At 45.3% G+C, this 21,931-nt stretch overlaps 1 protein-coding gene across 1 annotated transcript in view; it reads left to right on the plus strand.

Annotated features, from left to right (window-relative positions):
• The window catches only part of NCAM2 (neural cell adhesion molecule 2), an 808,853-nt gene that overhangs the window by 621,362 nt on the left and 165,560 nt on the right, over positions 1–21,931 (plus strand). Inside the window, exon 13 of the mRNA XM_078658362.1 lies at positions 1,677–1,857. Coding sequence (XP_078514488.1) covers positions 1,677–1,857 — 181 coding nt within the window. The remainder of the gene's footprint in view (positions 1–1,676; positions 1,858–21,931) is intronic.

Here is a 21,931-nt window from a genome sequence, read left to right on the forward strand (position 1 = left end):
ATAAAATGACTACGGCAATTACACTCCGCGGTCAGCCGGTTCAATGCTACTGTTGCCGGAGGAGTCTGTGCGCTTCTGTCAGCGCAGGCGGGGTTTCCGAAGGCGGCTCCAGTTCACGAGTCTTGGGACCGTCGAACGGGCTGCCGGAGGGGCCAAAACACCTGCGCGCACAGTTCAAAATGAGACCGCATCACAGTTCCACAACAACGCGGCAACTTCAGGGGTAGAGACGGCCCACCTCACTTCGGCGGCGCCGGTAAGCGCTCCAGTCAGTATGGCACTTCTCCCAAGGGCGAAGGGGGGTTCCAGGGGCTCCGCGATGCTCCCTCCGAGCTCACTCACGGGGGGGTTCCCGCCCACACATCAGCTCCCAAGTCACTCGGGCAGGGCAGAGACAGTAATCTCCCCCCAATGAAGGCCAGCCTTTCCCCGCCCCAGCGCAGCACCTCACCTTCTATCCACAAACAGCGCGTCGACGGCGGTGGGTTCGGAGACGTCCGAACGCCCGCCGGGAGGCACTTAAGTTGAAGGTGGCACTTTAAGAGTTGCGGTTGCGATCTCACCACTGGGGGGGCGGGGAGGCTCTAACTATGGCCAAAGTCTCTGAGGGGCAATTGGGCACTCGCTGACCAGACGCTGAAGGCTAGAGGACACTGCTCACGCTTCTGACTGGAACGCCAGTCAGGGTCCACGCCAGCAACCTCTGCTGCTCTTCTGCCTGAGCTATCAGCTGCCTCAGGGGGTTAACAGGGCAGGTGTCAATCTGGGGTCAAGTCCTCTTCTTCTGGTGTTCTTTGATCATTCTTCTCCAACATGGCCGCCAGGGACTGAGCCTTTTATAGCCAGTGCCCTAGGATGCCAGCACGAGCCAGAAGGTTCTAGAACCTTCCCTGGCTATGTCAATGACATGGCCCTTTCAAGGTATCTTTTTGGTCATTAGGAGCCACCGTACTGGGCTTCCTAAGGCAGCCATTTTGTGTACTTGTAACTCCTGAGGGGATTCCTGTCAGGTTTGTAGGTTACACAAAGTGTGCCAAAACCTTCAAAGGGTCAGAGGTCAGAGGGGCTCCAATGGGAGTCACTCTCATAGGGGACAATGGTGTCCACCATTTTAGGGTTGACAACCCCAGTTGGTTATGCCACCGGTTCCGTCAGGCGCCTTGTACATAGGTGCCAGGAACTTGGTGAGCAACTGGGCATCAAAGAGCATCTAGCCCCATGGGACAACACACAAAAAGGTCCTGGTAGACAAAGAAAAAGCGACAAATTTTAGGAGGCACGGGTGAACAAAATAAATCATAGTGTGAGGGGACTCTCAGAAGCAGACAGGTCTAACAACGATGTATTTGGAATTTGTATATACTAGTTTTGAAATGAGTTTTCACACAATTATTTGAAATATGCATCTAAATTATATGTGTTTGTGCTTAATAGAGACTAATTTAAAGCAATGTGGCAACTAGTTTTCATATGCAAATTCAGTTATCTATTAAACAAATTAATTTCTGTTACGCCAAAAATATTTTGGGAATATGCATAATTCCAGAAATGTATTTATGAGAATGTTACTCTCTGATCCATCATTGATTTATTCATAGAGGCCAAATGGCGTGAAAAGGGTACATTCCCAGGAAGTTGTTAGCTAAATATGTCAATGTAATTTTGCGTCTTTACAGAAAGACAAAGACGATAATTGGATCGAAAAGAGAGTGCAAGCTCACAGAGACCAAATGGTTTTGGAACATTTGCAGTGGAATATGGGTTACGAGGTGCAGATCACAGCGGCAAACAGACTTGGATATTCTGAGCCTATGCTTTACGAGTTCACCATGCCACCAAAGCCCAACATCATCACAGGTACTTTTAAAAATCAATTCATCCCTTTGCGAACTAGTGATCTATGTTTCTCAATACACAATGTATGTGTGTGTGTACCATCCATTGCATGCATCTGTGCATTCCACGTGATCAGAGACGTTGTCCATGCCATCATCTTGCCTGCAATTCCAACCATGCGTGGCATGTGGCAATAGATCAACATTCTTTTTTGCTAGCATTTGGAAGCTCGTGGTACCAGTTTTCCCTGAAAACAGGATTCTGTAATAGGCCCTTTGAGCTGTGGATTTGACATTGTAGGCAGAACATTTTGCTTTAGTGCTTCAGAAGTGCAGCGTTTCAAATATCCATAGTTTTATAGCTGAGCATTGAATTTCCTTCACATTCGAGGTTCGGACACATGCAAATAGTAATTGCACTTCTTAAAACATATTTAACCCATGTAGCCCATGGTAAACACCCTTGATTTGCAAACACAGAACATGCTTTAGAAATATTTGAAGATAGCATTATAACAACGATGGTTAATGATTTCTTGGGCATAACTAGGTGCTTTGAAAAGAACATTTGTATTGCCCTATGTTACGTATGTGGTTCTTTATACTACACGTGGCACTGCATCTTACCGCTCTGACACATAAATGAAAATTACAAATTTGACACATCGGATCATTAAACGCAAATCATAATTTGGAGATAACTGGTCGAAAAGGCACCTTTCGGAAACTTTTTGAAATATGTATTAATTTTTTAGCGAAGTTATTTGAAGTAGTAGCCTTGTCTTGGGTTGTATTAAGAGACAACTATCTACCAGTCATTGTTTAGGTTCGTTTGTTTAGAACTATGGGAAAACGTGATTAAACATGATGTATATACCAGCATCATCAATGACATGCTTCCATCAGTAACACAACTATGAACTTGTTGACACTATTAATTTCTCTGGGATATTTTCTAGTAAGATAAACAGCCCATGGTGCGGGATTAATGGTCAGCTTCATGACCAGTACAATAACCCCTTGAATAACCCTTTTTGATGAAGTGTTTAAACAGGTCAGAGATGTAGTGTGAAAAAGAAGTAATAGCTGAACTGGTCTTGACAGATAATACAGCATGGCAATGACTTTAAAGTTTGTAATTTCCAATCTAATAGCCCACAGAAAGTCAATGGTACACTGCTCAAATACATGCAGTAAAGGAAGGGTTTAGGGAACAGGTGGGGCGCAGCAGCCAGAGTGACTGATGTCGGACGGTGGGGATCACGAGTCGATCCCTCGCACAGGCGGCTGGTCAGCCCAGCACCATGCGACTCTGGGCAATAGCTCGCTTAATATTCCCAATGGCCCCCAGCGCCGGGATGCCATTGGGTAGCTGTGTGCTTTACAAATACTGGATTTACATTTGCATTTACAAGGGCTGGCGCATTTTTCTCTTTGGCTAATATTTGAATTACTCATTTAGGCAGGAAAACTCGTACCTTGCAGAAGCTAAACGAACTGGTAGTTGAAATTAAACTGTTTCAGTAGGGCAGTCAAAACAATGACTATTTAACAGAGAACTCACTGCTGCAATTGTTATGAAAGGGCGAGATTTTGATCGATACCTTATATCTATTGATCCAAACCTCGATCTGGTCGACTGAACCTTTGTTGCCTGTCTGTAAGGAAAGAAAGTGCACCTATTTCCAAGCTAGTTCACCCAAGAAAGGACTCTACTCCCAAAGATCACGGACAACTTCTAGTTTTCAAAAGTTTATTGTAAAGATATAATGAGCTGCAAATACAGGCATCTCAGAATGAGATTCACGAGATACACAGGTCCAATTACATACATGTGCTCTCGAAAAGCCCTCAGACGAGCAACAGAAATCACTAACACAAGTTCTAAGAATAGTAAAGCTATCAGCATAGACGCATATCTCTCCTTCATTTAGGTTGGAGGAAAACAAACACAGGTTAGGCGTCCCTACCCTGTTCTAGATGGTATCCCTACTTAACCAAATCCCAACCTAACAAAGGTGTCAGCAGTGAATGACCCCCAAGGGAAGTCACTCACTCTAAGTCTCTTGGTGAAAACCTAAAGTTCTCCAGTCATGACCCCTCACTGCCTACCCATCCGCTCTCTAAAGGGTCCTCAGGTATCTGCTCTAACTCCACCCAGGGGTGCTGTCCCTAATACAAAACAGTCAACAACATTTGAGACGCCCCTTGCGGAACGCCCCTCACGTGGTGCAACTTCTGGCTTTTTCCATGATGCTTTGTCTTGGGCCTCATGCGTTAGAGTTGACCTTGCTTCTCAGGCTCTTCTCCGGCCCGCTGATACCCCTTAAACATTCCAAAACCCTCCTCCATGTCTGGGCCGTCTACTGAACAGACCTCTATTCATTCATTTATAATTGGATCCCCCCTTTCCTGTTGCAGACAGATATCTGTAGCCAAGAACCCAACTCTCATATACTTCTAAAAAGAAAAAGGCTTGCAACATTTCTCAGCCCAGACATGTACGTATAAATCAATGCTAAAACATTTCAGGCCTACAATATTTCTCATTATGATTATAATATTCAACTTCTTCATTTAATTAAAGCATGTTAATACTCTTATTCTATTATTAAGTAAACATTTCTATAAATCATGGTCTATTAAATGCAATGACCAAAAACCTTAATATAATCTGTGTCGTGAAAAGAACCATCTTCCCTTTCCCTCCAGCTCTGGCTCTGAGGCCTACCACGTTCTGCTTTTAACCACATACCATCTTATGTTTTAGCAGCTTCACGACATGGATTCAAAAATAAACACGTCTAATAAAGTCATATAATGTCACACATTTCTGTATTAGTTCCACTTCTACTCAAATCTCTACATTAGCTATACATTCAGAATATAATTGCAGATACTATTAGCACTCATGGCATTTCTCTTCATGATTTGTGCTTACTACAGGTAAGTGTGATGTACTCATACATTTAAGTCAGTTTGCGCTCTCTCAGTTCCCCCCTTTGATGACCTCTCGGGGTCATCACTAACATTTAAACTGCAGTTATTGCTGGCATTCTCTGCGCTTCCAGAGCTCTCAGGCTCCTGTACTGATTATCTTGTATGGCAGCCAATCTCTGCAGCTGTTCTCTTTGGGCCCTTTCTGACCTTCTTGCTCTGTACCATTTGAATACCCTCACCAATCCCCATAATATTATCCCACAGATCAATATTATGATGATAGGCTTTAGAATATACCATACAAAGCTTTTGCCTAAGGTGGAAAACCACCCTCCAACTGTACTCATTCCGTGGCCCACCTTTTCCCAGACATTTTCTCTACTCAAGTCTTCGATCTCCTTGTGAATACTAGTTATGTTCCTAATAACTTTCTCAAGGGGCTTCGAATTGTCTGGAATGTAAGTGCAGCATTCCTGGACCTTCAAAGCCTTACAGACTCCGCCCTCTTTTGCTAGTAGGACATCTAATGCAAGACGATTTTGAAGAACCATAGCCCTTATCGATTGCATCTCTCCTTCTACCAGCATTAAGGACTGAGCAGTGCTGGCAGACAACCTGTCGACAACTGTTGCCAGTCGTCTAATTTTAACATCATTAAGGATTATTCCCAAAAGAGGAAACATAGCTCCAAAGACATCTCCAACCATTTCGGCATCACCTACATCTCTCCTTCCTCTCGATGATGTCTGACCCTCAATGATCACTAAGTCTTGTGCATGATATATTTTGGGGAAGACAATTGCCAAGTAACATGATCCATACCAGTTGTCAGGTAGCCTCACGTAAGCATTTCTTCCACATACAAAATACACATTTGGAATCACTTGCATTCCCTTTAGGAAATCCTTAGTGTAGTACTCTAAATTAAAAGCATGCTCACAGTCAACTTCACCCACATATACATTTTCATAATACGTTTTGGCTCGGTGAAGACATAACTTTCCTCTCTGCGCTTTATCTAAAGCTATTGGACCACTACTACCCTTTCTCTTATGTGACTTCTCTTCCTCGGTCCAATCTATTTTCCCTTGTCCTGATTTTTTCAAAATCTTTTGTCTCCTGTAACGATCATCCACCTGCCCTATGAACTTCTTCTCGACTTCTGACACCTTGCATGTCAGGTTATTTCTACGGGCATGTGAAGTATCTAAGGTAATCCAAGGAATGAAGAATTTGGCCAATCTGTCTTCACTCTTCCAGTAGTCCCATTTGTTCATCTGCTTATAATTTGGGACTTCCGGCAACACTGAATCATAATTAGAGAAATAGTATTCAAAACTATCTCTCTCATAAAATATACTAAGCAATAAGCTACATGTAATGCCATATGTCAGAGGGAGGTGATGGTATCTAATACCCTCGTCTACAGATGCCGGCAACTGCATGCAGACATAACAATCCTTAACCTCCATGGCATCCACGTATTCATACAAGAGTTTAGCATAAGCATTCGACCTAAAGTCTCCTTGGGACTCGTCTACATGTAACCTGCGGGCTTCTGCAGCTAATAACGCTTTCTCTTGAGTGTTTTCCCTTTTCTCACCAGCAACAATAGGTGTAAGCGTTACTACAGAATTCGCATCAGTTACCTTTACCTCTTCTTCATGTCCCTTTACATAAGAAATTGTTACCACTAAAGCTATTAATATTATCACTCCTACTATTAGTGTACCTATTATACATTTAGCTCTGCGGTTCTGGGTGCCGGCCTCCATTTCGTCAGACAATATAGCTCTCTCTTATCTTAGCAAAAAGTTCTTTTCCTCTCGTTCCTTTACAGTCTCTTTTCAATCCTTTTGTCTTTAGAATCCACACAACTGGAGGCTGACAACCTTCTTCGCAAAAGTTCTTTAACAGTTCAAAAAGACAACCCTAGCCCTTCTCCATCAACTCAAGGGAAGTTCCCTAAAATTCTCTGCTTCCTGGGCGCTAGGTAATCTTCTTTTTTCTGCTTGCTTTATTTACAAAGTCCGTTAACAGTCTACTATCAGATTTGTGGTTGCAGCTTCAATAGCATAATTCAGTATTTCCAAACGAAGATTGTGCTCTTCATGTGCGGTTATCGTTGTACCAAAGTCGGGGAATTGCAATTCTGTAAGAAACATGTGTTTTAACTTGCTGAGGCGGGGAGGTCTGGGGAGCATGAATGTTAGTGACCCTTCTTGTTCGACACCGGGTACCAACAGTCGTATTTCCACGGTGATAATGGGCTCAGAACTGGACACCACCACTGCTCGGATCCTCCCTGTCTCCGGTTTCACAGACATTTGTCGCCAGATATGTCCACTCAGGTGTGGAGTATCTTCTGTTAGGCACACGCACTCTTCTTGACCTTCTTCGATCCGGTGCTTCAGCGCCCTGAGCACCTTCTTCTGGGTCTGAGTCTTCTGATATCGGAGGAAGGGTTGCTTCTGGAGTTGACCTCAGGCTAGAGCTCCTTCTTTGTGGCCAATTAGCTTCTCCACGTGCCCTTCTACTCCTTCTCCTTCTGGTCTGTTCTCGCTCTCTTTCAGACCTGTCAGGGTCAGACTCATACTCCCAGCTGCTTTCTCCTTCTGTAGCGTCTTCTGTTTCGCTGTTGTACTGACCGTCCTCAGCTTGGTCAGACTCGTTCCCTGCTTCCGCTGGCACCTCTACAGCTTGGCTAGCCCCCTCTATGGCTTCTCGGTCCTCTGCTGGACGTCTATCCGAGAGAGGAGCTGTTTCCAGAGGTGCTGGAACCCTTTTCGTATGTGACGCGTGGATCCAATTGGGCAGGCCTCCCACCTTTACAGCTGTGTTTGTGATCAGGATGACCTGGAAGGGCCCACGCCAACGAATATCCAAGCAGCTTCTTCTCACATGTTTCTTCACCAGGACCCAGTCCCCAGGATACAGGTCATGGCAAGGGCCCTGGCACGCTGGAACCTCGGCAGCCTGTACCTGAAGAGACACAGAACGCATTGCGTCAGACAGCCCCTTACAATAGTCCAGGATCATATCATCTGTGATATTTAACAGTGCAGTAGCTGGAATAGATGGCAGCCTCATTGCTCTCCCCATTAACACCTCATGTGGTGACAACCCTGTTCTTCTGTCTGGGGTACTACGAAGGCTCATGAGGACTAATGGCAGGGCATCAGGCCAACTCAGGGTCGTTGAGGAACAAACTTTTGCTATCCTACACTTGATCGTTCCATTGATCTGTTCCACAATTCCTGAGGCTTCTGGTCGGTAACTGCAATGCAGCTTTTGGTCAATATTTAGCGCTACACAGATCATCTTCACAAGCTCGCTGTTAAAATGTGTTCCCCTATCTGATTCCAAAAAGGCCGGCACCCCGAAGCGAGGAATGAGTTCTCTAAGCAGTAACTTGGCCACTGTGAGGGTGTCGCACCTACGTGTAGGGTATGCCTCAACCCATCTGGAGAACACACAGACAACCACCAAGACATAGCGGAGGCGGTTGCACCTTGGCATTTCAATGAAATCTATCTGCATTCGATTGAATGGACCTCCAGACCTTCCTATGTGACTTAGTGCAACTGGTGTTCTTTTCCCTACGTTCAGCTGCTGGCAGGTCACACAACGCTGGCACACTGCTTCTGCTGCTATTCTAAACTTGGGATTATACCAAGTCTGTCTAAACACTCTCAGCATAGCATCTCTCCCTAAGTGTACGGGACCATGTATGAGCCTAGCCATTGGACTCACCATCTCATTGGGCAACACTGCTCTGCCGTCTGGTGAGACCCAAAAATGGGTCTCACCCATTACACATCCTGCCCTCTCCCATGTTTCCTTTTCAGAATCAGGAGCATTTTCTTGCATGGTTGACAGTTCATCCCAAGTATCAACAGTTTCCAGTATCATGGCTAATTCAGTTCTTACATTTATTCCACCCACATCCACCTCTGTGAAAGAGTACCCTTGTTCCGCGCAATACCGCGCAACTTCATCAGCATATCTATTGCCTTTCGAAACAAAGTCCTCATTTCTGGTATGTGCGGTGCACTTTACAACTGCGATACTTGCTGGACATTGCAATGCCTCTAACAACAGGCGCACAAACTCTCCATTGCGAATGGGAGAGCCTGAAGAAGTCATGAACCCTCTTTGAGACCATAACTGCCCGTAATCATGAACTACCCCAAACCCGTATTGGCTGTCGGTGTATATGGTGACTCGAATTTGATTGCTTGCCAAGCAAGCACGTGTCAGGGCAATAATCTCGGCTACCTGAGCGGAGTGTACTCCTTCCAGGCACCCAGCTTCCACAACTCCTTCAATTGTACAAACAGCATAAGCTGCTCTCAACTGCCCAACTTCGTCTCTTACACATGAGCCATCGACAAAGAAAACTTCGTCTGGGTCGGTCAGTGGCTCATCTACGATGTCGGGTCTGGGTTTGGTGCATAGTGCAGTCACATCGAGACAGTCATGGTCTGTATACTCATCATCATCCTCAATATCATTTGGAAGTGGCATCAATGTAGCAGGGTTCAAAACAGAGCATCTCTTGAGGGTCACGTTCTCTGCAGCAAGAATAACTTGCTCATAGCGCGTGAGCCTACTATTGGTCAGATGCTGTGTTTTGGTCCTGGTCATTAATAGTTCAACAGAATGTGGCACGCACACCTCTAACGGGTGCCCCATGACGATATTTTCACATCTCTCAATGCTGACACCCGTTGCAGCAACGGATTTGAGACATCCGGGCAACGCTGCGGCTACTGGGTCTAAAGTAGCCGAGAAATAAGCAACTGGTCTACGGGCATTCCCATGGATTTGGACCAACACAGACAACGCACAACCTTCTCTCTCACAACAGTAAAGAAAAAATTGTTTATTGTAATCCGGCATTCCCAATGCCGGAGCACGACACAGGTCCTCTCGCAGCTGTAGGAACGCCATCAAACAGTCTTTGTCCCATGGTACCGGATCACTCACCTCCTTGTGCGTCAGTTTTTGCAAGGGCTTTGCTTTCAGTGAAAAGTTCACGATCCACTGTCGGCAATAACCCACCATCCCTAGGAACATCCTGACCTCTCTCTGTGTCTTAGGCGCATTCATTTTCATGATCGCCTCTATCCTGTCTGGTGACACCTTTCGTTTGCCTTTCTCAATTCTGTGTCCCAAGTACTGCACTTCTGTCAGGCAGTACTGCAATTTTCCCGGGGACACCTTGTGCCCATTGGCAGCTAGGTGATTTAACAAAGCAATGGAGTCTTCCCTGCAAGCTTCTTCTGTTTCTGACGCCACAAGGAGGTCGTCTATGTACTGGACCAGAACTGACTTCTGGGGCAGCACTAGACTTTCAAGATTTTTCTTCAAAAGCTGATTAAAGATCGATGGGCTCTCTGTATACCCCTGAGGGATACGACACCATGTTAGGACGCGATTTTCCAGCTTAAATGCGAAAAGAAAATGGCTTTCTTCGTCCAGAGGGATCGAAAAGAAAGCCTGACAAAGATCGATCACAGTGAACCACTCAGCTTGGAATGGAATCTGAAACAGTATCACTGATGGATTCGGTACCACTGGACAACACGAAACGACTATGTTATTAATCTTTCGAAGGTCCTGTACTATCCGAAATTTCCCATTTGGTTTCTGCAGACCCATAATCGGGGAGTTGCATGGACTACCCACGATTTCTTTCAGTATTCCCTGTTTAATCATGGACTCGATCACGGGTTTTATGCCTGCAATCGTTTCTGGAGTCAATTTATATTGGGGTGTTCTTGGGAACTCAGCATGCGGTTTCACTACAATTTTCACTGGGTCCACCCCTTTGACCAATCCAATCTCTTCCCCAGTGAAATCCCATACTTCTGATGCCACTGTCTCTCTCAAGTCCCAGGGGAGCTCCTCTACTGTTAAAGTAGGGTACAGTTCCACGCATATTCTAGAGTTTGCAACTTTGAAATCTGCATCATCATCATTGGTCAATACCTCCACTCCCTGAGGTGTACAGTATATAGTACAATTCAATTTACATAACAGGTCTCTTCCTAGCAGACACACAGGACTTGAATCGCAAACCACAAACTGGTGCTCATCACTGTACTTCCCTATTTTCACCTGCACCGGTTCTGTCAATTGGCTGGTTATTCTCCTGTTTGCGACCCCTACCACCTGTATGGTCTCTCCAGACATGGGCAGGTCTGGAACTGCAGCTGATCTGATCGTGGATCTAGTGGCTCCTGTGTCCACCAGAAATGTCGTAGGGCACCCTGCTACTTCTGCTTCCACATAGGGTCCCCTCTGATCTACCTCCAAGGCTGCCCCGAGGGTGCAGTCTTCTCTTTCCACTCTCTGTCCGGTTAATGGGTCCACATAATAGCACTCTTCCCCTTCCACAAACAGGGGCATTTGTCTATAAGTCTTACCCATACTCCCTACTCGAGGAGGTTGCGGGAACTGGGCTCGGGGAGGAGCCCCCCCCCCTTTGAGCACCTTTCCTTGGTATGGCGTTACCCCTCTTGTAGGCGCGCTCTGGACCTCCTCCTCCTCTATCTCTTGTTCTCCTATCTCTACATTGTAAGGGCACTCGCGTTTCCAATGCCCCACCTCGTTGCACTGGTGGCACCTAGTCGTTTTCTTCAAGGCAGCTATGTCTATTCTGGGTCTAAAGGTGGAACTCTCCTCATTGCCCTTGTTCTGACTGTACTGCTTCTTTCCTCCTGTACCTGTTCCTTGCTGCTGTTGCTGTTGTCCCCCCTTCCCTGCTGCCTGCATCTGTACCACCATCAACTTTTCCTTTAGTTTCTTAGCCTTGGAATCTATCTCATCACAGCAGTACCTGGCATATCTCAGTATTTCGTCTAGGGGTTTAGTTTGCCAACAAATCGAGTGTTGCTGAATCATTAAACTAATATCCGGTCTCAGTCCCAGGACGAACTTGGACACAAATTGCCCTATGTCTTTTGGATCCATTACATCCAAGCCGCTATACTGTTTAAACGCCTTCAGCAATCTCTCGTAATATTCGTGAACTGTCTCTTTGGGTTCCTGTCTTGTTCGGTCTATTCTGACCCAATCTATGTCTTGCATTGGCACTTTCTCTTTCAGCCAAGTCATCACTCTCTCGTATTTTGCCATCACAGTCTCGGACGGCCCATTGGTCTTGGCATCTCTCTCTGGCTCCGTTGTGGGCCACTCAGCGCTAACCTTGCATGCTGTCCACAGATCGCCTGGTACTACAATGTCAAACAGCGTGTTCAGATCTATCCAAAGGACCTTTGAGATCTTTACAAATCTCTCCACTTGCTTGTACCACTCCACTGGGCTCTCACGTAATTTGGGGAAAGAGGTGGTAAAAGCAGCTAAATCTCCCCTACTCCAAGGGACATGTACATAGTTCCCATTTGCCACTTCACGCAAAGGGTATGCTTCTATTCCCTGCTGTCCTGGTGTCATACCAAGCGTGCTTCTCCTGCCGGTCCCTTTCTTGGACCACCTCTCTTCCCACTTATCTAGTGCCCTCCATGTCCTTATTCCAGTAATCAGTTCCCTTATGTGTGTTTTCAGCCCAATCGTTCTCCTCTCATCTAGGTCTCGATCTGAGTAATGTAGCCTGTGGTTACCCTGTAATGCTTTGGTTCTTGACAAGTCCACCATATATTTGCCTGCTAGTTCGACTAACTTCTCATGGACTGCTCTCGCTTTTCGAGTAATGTCTTTTGCCATATACAGTATTTCATCCTGTTCATACATTTCCATTCTTTCTAAAGGCAGGGTACCATCTACCATGTCATCCAGGTCTGACCTTAAACTGGAGACATCGAGTCTCTTGGCTTTTATCTCAGCTCGCAATATGTCTTTCGAAGGGGGCTCACTGGTCTCCCTCCCATCCCAACTTCGAGCTCTACGTTTGGGCTCGGGAGAGTTAATGGGTGGCCTCCCTTGCTCCCATCTCTCTAGGTCCCATGCTCGGCCATCTGATCTTGGAAGGTGATGGAACACGGGCCTGTTACCCCTACTCTTGCTCTGCCCACTCTCATCTTCTTCTCTCCTCTCACCGCACATCTCTCTGTTATTTTCCCTCTGGTCGCTACACTCCCTTTGCCTCGTATCGCTCAGTATCCGATACGATCCTTCCTGGTTCCCCATATTCCCTGGACTGCGCTCATTTCCATCATCACAGGGTCTATGGTGCGACCTCTCACAACTCCCATTCAGTTCTCTGGTGCCGGGCACACAGTGTGGACATTTAAAGCTGTTTCTGTACTCCTGTGCTCTCCTCTCCCCTTTGCTGAGTATTGGGCGCGCCACCCCTTCACTCCCGGGGCCCCCGTTTTCCAGGTCTGTTCTATCTCCTCCCCGGGCCCAATGGGTGACTCCCCTACTCCCTCTACAGTCCCACTCCGGGCTACTCTCCCCAGCCCCGCAGTGAGTCCGTGCTCTGCTGTCCTGACTTTCCCTTTCTGCTTCTGCAGCATTGATGCTCTTTTGAGCCTTCACTGCCTCATCCCACTGCTTCATGTACTCATTTAGCTCTTGAAAGGATTTTCGTCCAGATCCCCTCAGATCCATTGGCCATCTAGGGCCCCCAGGATCTCCTCCTGGGTCCCCTGCTGTGTGCATCGGTGTACTCCACTCTCTGGGTATCGGCATCTGACTTGGGGAATTAGTGGTATCGTTCCTCCTTGCCTCCTCTGCTCTTTCTCTGTCTTTCCGTTTCCGTTCTTCCCCTCTTGCTCTCTCTTGGTCATATATCGATATTATAGGACCTATGGTAACCGGTACCTGTAGTGCATCTGGTAATGGGTAGGATGTGGCGCTTTCCGTTTCCGGCGCTCTTTGTACCACAAACCTACCGACTACCTGTTGCACATGACTAGGCTGGGACAGCTCTTTCTTTGGCTCTGGATCCCACTCTGAACTGGGAAGCGGTCTGTGCTCTCCTGCATTGCCCCCCTTTTCTCCTTCACTCTTCTCGACCTCTCCCCCTGCTCTATTATACGGGGGTGGCATGTCTGTCAATAATCTGTTTATCAGGCTATCCTCTGTTTCGCTCTCCTCATCTTCTTCTAGGGGGCTTTTATTTACTGGCGCCTCTAACACTGGGTACAGTTTATTTACTTCCATGTTATGCACTCTCCATCTTTTAGCATCCGCATCCCACCTGGCATCCTGTACTGCCCTTACCGATCGTTTCACCCTTTCTTGTCGTCTGTTCATATTCTTTTCATGCGCTGCCCTAAGCCACGCATCAAGAGCTTCAAACTGGGTTGGTCTAGGCAAGGGTCTCATTGAGGTCATGACTGATTTTAATCGATGCAACACCTCTAATCTGAACGTCCCGTACTTCGGGAACGTCAGTTCCTCATTTCCTTCAGTAATCTTACTCCACTCTGATATCCAAAGGATCGTATGCAACCCAACATTTACTGCCATGTAACGTGCTGGCGTACCCTCCGGCGGGGCTTCTTCCCCTTCATACGATCCCCGCTTCTCTTTCTTAAACACCGCTTTCAGCCACTTAAAACACTTCATAATTATGCGCACAAAATCCAGCCTCGCTACTCTGTTTACTTCCTGATGACAATCCACCAATCCTGTCGCGGCTTTGCTAGCTTGGCCTATCACAGCGCGGTCTTTCTCCTGTCGGCCAATCACTGCGCGACACCACCTGACGTCACTTTTCTCCGCTTCGCAGCAGCACCCCTCCTTTCTCAACTCGTCTCCCGGTTATGCATGCGTCCCATTCATACACCGAAAAATGACTACTTCCGACCAAGCGGTCACTTCTCTCGACTGTACGTCCACAGTCTATCTGTAATTGTCAACACAACTGACGAGATGTCTATCGTCTCTCTGATAGGTTGCTTACACACACAGTAACTTCCGACCAGCGTCCGTTACTCACGCACTCACTCTTACGTTCCCCCTATCTCGGTCTCTCGGGTGATCAATGGTACCTCATGACCCCCTTCACTCTAGTTGACAATTACTCTGGGTGTCCGATACACCCGAACCACTTAAGCTCTCCTTGAACTTAAGATTTCCACCGGTTGCGCGCGCTCACAACCTGTTCCACAGTCACTCTACAGGCATTCAACTCCGCCAGACATTACAACATAGATACAATACAAAACACCGCAATCTAACACGCATAACCCTTTATACTCACTCTCGACCGATACTGCTGCTTTTTCTGTCTCACGTCATCCGGATCTTCTCCAGCGGGCTGTTCTTCCGATCATCGATCTCTAGGGGCCTTGGGGTAAGCTAACCTGGCCTAGGTCACCGTCCTCAAGAAGGCAACCATCCTCTGCTACCAACTGAAAGGGCGAGATTTTGATCGATACCTTATATCTATTGATCCAAACCTCGATCTGGTCGACTGAACCTTTGTTGCCTGTCTGTAAGGAAAGAAAGTGCACCTATTTCCAAGCTAGTTCACCCAAGAAAGGACTCTACTCCCAAAGATCACGGACAACTTCTAGTTTTCAAAAGTTTATTGTAAAGATATAATGAGCTGCAAATACAGGCATCTCAGAATGAGATTCACGAGATACACAGGTCCAATTACATACATGTGCTCTCGAAAAGCCCTCAGACGAGCAACAGAAATCACTAACACAAGTTCTAAGAATAGTAAAGCTATCAGCATAGACGCATATCTCTCCTTCATTTAGGTTGGAGGAAAACAAACACAGGTTAGGCGTCCCTACCCTGTTCTAGATGGTATCCCTACTTAACCAAATCCCAACCTAACAAAGGTGTCAGCAGTGAATGACCCCCAAGGGAAGTCACTCACTCTAAGTCTCTTGGTGAAAACCTAAAGTTCTCCAGTCATGACCCCTCACTGCCTACCCATCCGCTCTCTAAAGGGTCCTCAGGTATCTGCTCTAACTCCACCCAGGGGTGCTGTCCCTAATACAAAACAGTCAACAACATTTGAGACGCCCCTTGCGGAACGCCCCTCACGTGGTGCAACTTCTGGCTTTTTCCATGATGCTTTGTCTTGGGCCTCATGCGTTAGAGTTGACCTTGCTTCTCAGGCTCTTCTCCGGCCCGCTGATACCCCTTAAACATTCCAAAACCCTCCTCCATGTCTGGGCCGTCTACTGAACAGACCTCTATTCATTCATTTATAATTGGATCCCCCCTTTCCTGTTGCAGACAGATATCTGTAGCCAAGAACCCAACTCTCATATACTTCTAAAAAGAAAAAGGCTTGCAACATTTCTCAGCCCAGACATGTACGTATAAATCAATGCTAAAACATTTCAGGCCTACAATATTTCTCATTATGATTATAATATTCAACTTCTTCATTTAATTAAAGCATGTTAATACTCTTATTCTATTATTAAGTAAACATTTCTATAAATCATGGTCTATTAAATGCAATGACCAAAAACCTTAATATAATCTGTGTCGTGAAAAGAACCATCTTCCCTTTCCCTCCAGCTCTGGCTCTGAGGCCTACCACGTTCTGCTTTTAACCACATACCATCTTATGTTTTAGCAGCTTCACGACATGGATTCAAAAATAAACACGTCTAATAAAGTCATATAATGTCACACATTTCTGTATTAGTTCCACTTCTACTCAAATCTCTACATTAGCTATACATTCAGAATATAATTGCAGATACTATTAGCACTCATGGCATTTCTCTTCATGATTTGTGCTTACTACAGGTAAGTGTGATGTACTCATACATTTAAGTCAGTTTGCGCTCTCTCAGTTACATGAGTGAAACAATCAAATGAATCCAGTAAGATAACAGGAAGAAAATATTCTCTCCTCTGATTGAAGGGTGTTGATTTCCAGCTTGTAAGGAAAAGTGGTTGAGGTTGAGGGTGAAGATGAGGAAGAGAAGGCTAAGAGAAGGAGAGGGAAGAGAAAGCATTAGGAAGAGGCAGCTGGGAAAGAGGGAGAGAGAGAAAATATGTTCCTTAGTTACAATCCTGCTCTGTGGCTAAGAATGCATTTGCATATACAGCAGGTTCACTGATCTCAACCCCATCTATGTGAAAGATTCTTTCAGTAGAAAGACTCTGAGCCATATTTACTACAACAATATAGTGTATCAAGTTACATAAACAAAGCTGAGACTAATCTTAGCGTTCAGCATTACTCTTGAATTTAGGACTAATATATAAATACATCTCCTTGCCAAAAGAGACCTCTCAACTTATTTTAGAGTTAAATTGGAAAAAAACATTGCTTGTTAAAATGCACAGCCTGCCCTCAAAGCCACCTTCTTTTGGGGCCAGTCCCTGAATATTGTGCCATAGTTATCCAAGTCAAATCCTTTCACTTTACCCTGTGGTCCTCCAGGAACATTGAGAGTGGGTTGTGGGTTTGTCATTCCTATCTCTGTTCATCTACAGGCTACCATATCCCATACCATCACTGTGGAGACCGATTTTGAGTTATAAAAACTTGATAAATTATAAGACATATCTTATAATGAGCACAGGAGCATCATTTGCCTTCCTCATGTGTCCTGACACAACAGAGAGAAAGATTTTTTATGTGATCAATAGTTACAAGATACTCACCCCGGCAGCCTACTTGGATACAACTTATTCTATCTTTATCAACAAAAAGCTGATGGCCCTGAGATTTGGTAAATTTCCAACCTTAGCAGAGGAGTCCGCTTGGAAACAGTCTGAAGTCGTCACTTGTCGTCTCTGTGGTAGTACAAAAGAAGATTTAATTCATATAATATGCCACTGTAAGATGTTTATCAGGGAACGAACATTGTTTTTAAAGAATATCTTTCGGATTAAGAGATTACGTACGTGCAGAACTGCCATTATTGGAGGCCTGGATTCAACGGCACCTCAAATTAACTGCAAGTTGGTAAAGTTCCTGCAGGCTTTTGAGAAACGCCTTAAAACTATTTGACTCTATCCATGTTAATGGTCTAAGTCCTTGTCTCTTTAAAATTATTAAGATTTTATTTCGTTTATACTCAATTATTATGTGACTTCTTCTTCTTTTAATGAGTGCCTACATTTTTAATATTGGTTGTGTACTGTAAATTAAATTGTTATGGTTTTAATTAACTAAACAATAAAGTTTAAATAAAAAAAAAATGTGGGAACAATGTTTGTGTACGCACTCCAAAACAAGACACTAAGCAGGCCTCATTAAAATCTTGGCAGGCAGGCAGGGTGACACTGTCACAAACGTGACAGATATCCAGCCTGACAAATTACAATTCCTTTATACCCTATGAAATTTGCAATATGGTGGTCGGGATCACCGTCACATTTGTGATGAGTATCCCATCTGCAAAACTTGTACTTGGCCACAAATCTTTCTCAAAGACAGCATGGAATATTGCTCTTCCTTAGTTACACTACAATAAGCCTGCTCAACTTTTCACTCTGGCCAATGGACAAATCACTTTGCATTATTGCGAAAGCTTCTTGATATTTGGTGTTTCCGACTGAAAACGCCTGACTAAAGGTCAATCCCATGAGACCCATTCATTCCAATACTAAAGTTGTTCACTTACAACTGTCTTCTTTGACATCCCAAAGACATTATCACCAAAATGAAGGCTGAAGGTTGAACACCAGGAAGCCGCAGACCCTTGTTCATTCCATATAGATGGAATTAACAGAAGCCATAAGCATTTGGGTTTCACTGATAAACTACAACAGCAAAGAGACCAAACTAAACGAGATAAGTGTAAATGCATAAGGTGTCATAGCAGATTGCAGCACAATGTTTCCTCCATCCACTGGTCACTCTTATTTCTGAGCAGACATAAAACACACGTTCCCCCAGACCCCAAAGTTATGTGATGTTATGTTACATGTTTTTATATAGCACTCAGCTGCCCCAGCCAAGGGGTGAACCGGCGCTGTCACTAACAGGTAGGGCAACTGAATGGGCCTAAGACTCCGTAGGAGCCCGAAACCTGTAGCTGCCATTTTCTTAGTATGAGTGCGGAGGCTAAGGGAGGAGTCTATCCAAACCCCAAGATTTTTAACTTCTGTTTTGGGGTCAGGGATTTTCCCTAGCATATTTGGCCACCATTTATCACCCCAAGAAGTGGCATTCTTCCCCACTAATAGAACCTCCGTCTTATTCGCATTTAACTGCAAGTAAATAGTGGTCATCCAGTTAGCCACGGCCGTCAGGCCATTCTTAAACCTGGAGGTGCTCAGAGTGAAATCATCCACCAGAGCAACCACCAGCTGCGTGTCATCAGCATATGAGACCATTAAGAGTTCCCATTGCTTGGCGACCACAGCCAGCGGCTGGACATAAAGATTGAACAGCGTGGGGCTGAGCGCCGAGCCCTGAGGGACCCCCTGCTCAATGGGTCATTCCTTGGATAGGAACGGAGAAGTAGAAACCCGAAAGGATCTTCAAGTTAAAAAAGCTCTGAACCACTCCAGTGCTAGTCCCACGACACTTGCTTCTTCCAGACGATGTAACAGAACACCGTGCGAGACCGTGTCAAAGGCGGCACTAAGATCCAACAGGATCAGTGCCGCCGTTTGACCAGAGTCCAAAATGGTCCACAGGTGCTCGGTCATGGTCAGAAGCGCCGTCTCAGTGCTATGGCCAGAGCGGAAGCCATGCTGAGAAGCATCCAGTGTGTTGTTGGAGCACAGAAAGCTGGTAAGAGTGCTATTAACATGAGATTCTGCTACCTTAGCCGCCCAAGGGAGCAGAGAGATTGGCCTGAAATTCTCAGGTTTGGTGGGATCCATTGTTGGCTTTTGTGATTGCACCACTTCTTCAATTAATAAAAAATAAATTACAGTGCTCTGGCTCTTTTGATTACTCGATTGACCAAGTATGATTGTTATTAAACCAATGATGAATTTGTGCTAAATTAATGTATTACAGAGCCCAGTAGAACATATTCATTGCACTAAATGCTGTGCCACTAAGTTAAATCCTCTGTTGATTTGTCTGACATCTCCATCTCTGCGATATATTGCACCTGAGGATTCTGCAAATTGATATTATTCAGCCATCCTAAGCATGCTGTGCTCTAAAGACGATTCCTTTGATTATCATCCCTCATTTGTTTGGACGGCTCATTTACGTAGACATTCAGGTAGCTGAATAATCCTTCCTGCTACCACTGTTGAGCACAAGAGGAAGTACAGCAGTCAGCTAAAGATGCCTTAAAATATTTTCATTTGCATTAAGATGTTGGTTATTGGTGCCACCAACTCTTTTGTTTCCTTCAAAACAGGGACATCTTAAGGATTTTGGAGGCCCTGAGTCAAACGTATTTTAGGGAACCATTTTCGGAACAGTTATGATCCAATTTCAGCTCTTTCATGCCCTCACAGATACATTTGTCCAAATTCTAAATTTGTTTACATCTAATACTCAGGGATAGTTATGTGTGTTTCACTATTGTAACTCAGTGGCTCACTAATCATACTGCAAATAATCTCCATGACACCCTCTCATTTCTCAATTGCAAGGTCCTATTTTGATCAAAAAGAAAGTTTTTTTTGGTTGTTGCACGGGACATAAACACAACATTTCGCTGCAATATGTTTATAATAGATTCTCACACATCACCCACTTTAAAAATAAATCAGAGGAAAAATGATATTTAAAACAATCTGTTTAAGTATTATTTAAGGTCATCAAGACAAGACTCTCTGCAGAACCGAGCTGTCTCCACCACGTGGGGCACCTGAAAGGCTGGGGCCTTTGCCCAATCCTTTAAACGTCTCTGCTTTAAAACACAGATTACACTCTGAAAAGCTCAACAAGTGTTTTCTTCCAAAAAACTACATATGAAGCTCTATCTGCCCCCTAGACATTTTTCTATAGGTCATCTCTGTTAGAAATCGGGGTCTCTAGTTGGCAGAGGTAGGTACCTTTGTCCAAAAAGGGACCCTTGCTGCTAGTCAGGATAAGGGGGATGAACTCCCAAAATAAACCCTGCTCACCCTCTTGGTAGCTTGGCACGAGCAGACAGGCTTATCTCAGAGGCAGTGCGTAAAGTATGGAAAAATGAAAACACTACAAATGGACACCACACCAGTTTAGAAAAATGAGTAATATTTATCTAAACAAAACCTAAACAACAAAAATCTACAATACAGTATCAAAAATAAGGCTCTTAAATGGTAGAAATAGTTCAGTTCAATGCAAATTGTAAATGCAAAACTTTTCCCACAGTCTACCTTAGATGCGTCACGCAAAACAAACGAAAGGGTCGCAGGGAGGGTGATGCATCAGTTCCTTGCTTCAGGGGAGGCAATGCGCCTGTTCCTTACTGCAGCGCATGAGAGGCGATGCGTCTGTTCCTTACCGGAGAGAAAGGGATGCCTCTGTTTCTTACTGCGTTCCGGTTACGATGCGACAATATGGCACCTCAATGCATGGCGACAATCCGGTGCAACGCGTCAAAATGGCGGCTCGATGCAATGCGACGATCCGGTACAATGCGTCAACGTTTGCAGCCACAAGGCAGGTACTGCGACGGTTTTCTCACCAATGCATCAGGACCCGGTGTGGATGTAGCGCGCTTCTTATTCGTGACTCAGCAATGCGTCTGGACCAGGTGCGGATGGGGCACGCATCTTCTCCATGGCTCGGCGATGCATCGGGAATCAGTGCGAATGTAACACGCTTCTTCCTTGTTGGACCGATCTTCCAGTTCCCAGCGATAAACAGTGTCTAGAGGTCCTAAACAGCAGTAGGCACCTCTTTGCAGGTTGGAATGCCCAGCAAGAAAATTCAGGGAAGTTGATGGTGAAGTCTTTGTGTCTCTGAGACTTCAAAACAGGAGGCAAGCTTAGTTTCAAGCCCTTGGAGATCTTTTCTTCAGGCAGGTGACAAAGCAAACAGCAAATTCCTTTTTCTCCTTTCCTTGGCAGCAAGCTTCCACTGTAGGTCAACCCCAGACAGCAAACAGCACAGGGGCAGTATTCCTTCTCAGCTTCTCTGGCTCTTCTCCTTGGCATCGGTTCCTCTTGATTCCCAGAAGTGATCTAAAAGACTGGGCTCTGGGTCCCACTTTTAATACACACAAATCCTTTGTTCTCTGAAGGCAGAGAGGGTCTGTACGCAGCCAAAAACCAGTTATGTCCTCTCTGGTGCAGCTTCCTGGCAGGAGGTGGAGACAGCATTGTTGAAAGCAGACCTGGCCCAG

This window comes from Lissotriton helveticus, chromosome 8 (assembly GCF_964261635.1).
Source record: "Lissotriton helveticus chromosome 8, aLisHel1.1, whole genome shotgun sequence".
In the NCBI taxonomy this organism is placed as follows: Eukaryota; Metazoa; Chordata; class Amphibia; order Caudata; family Salamandridae; genus Lissotriton; species Lissotriton helveticus.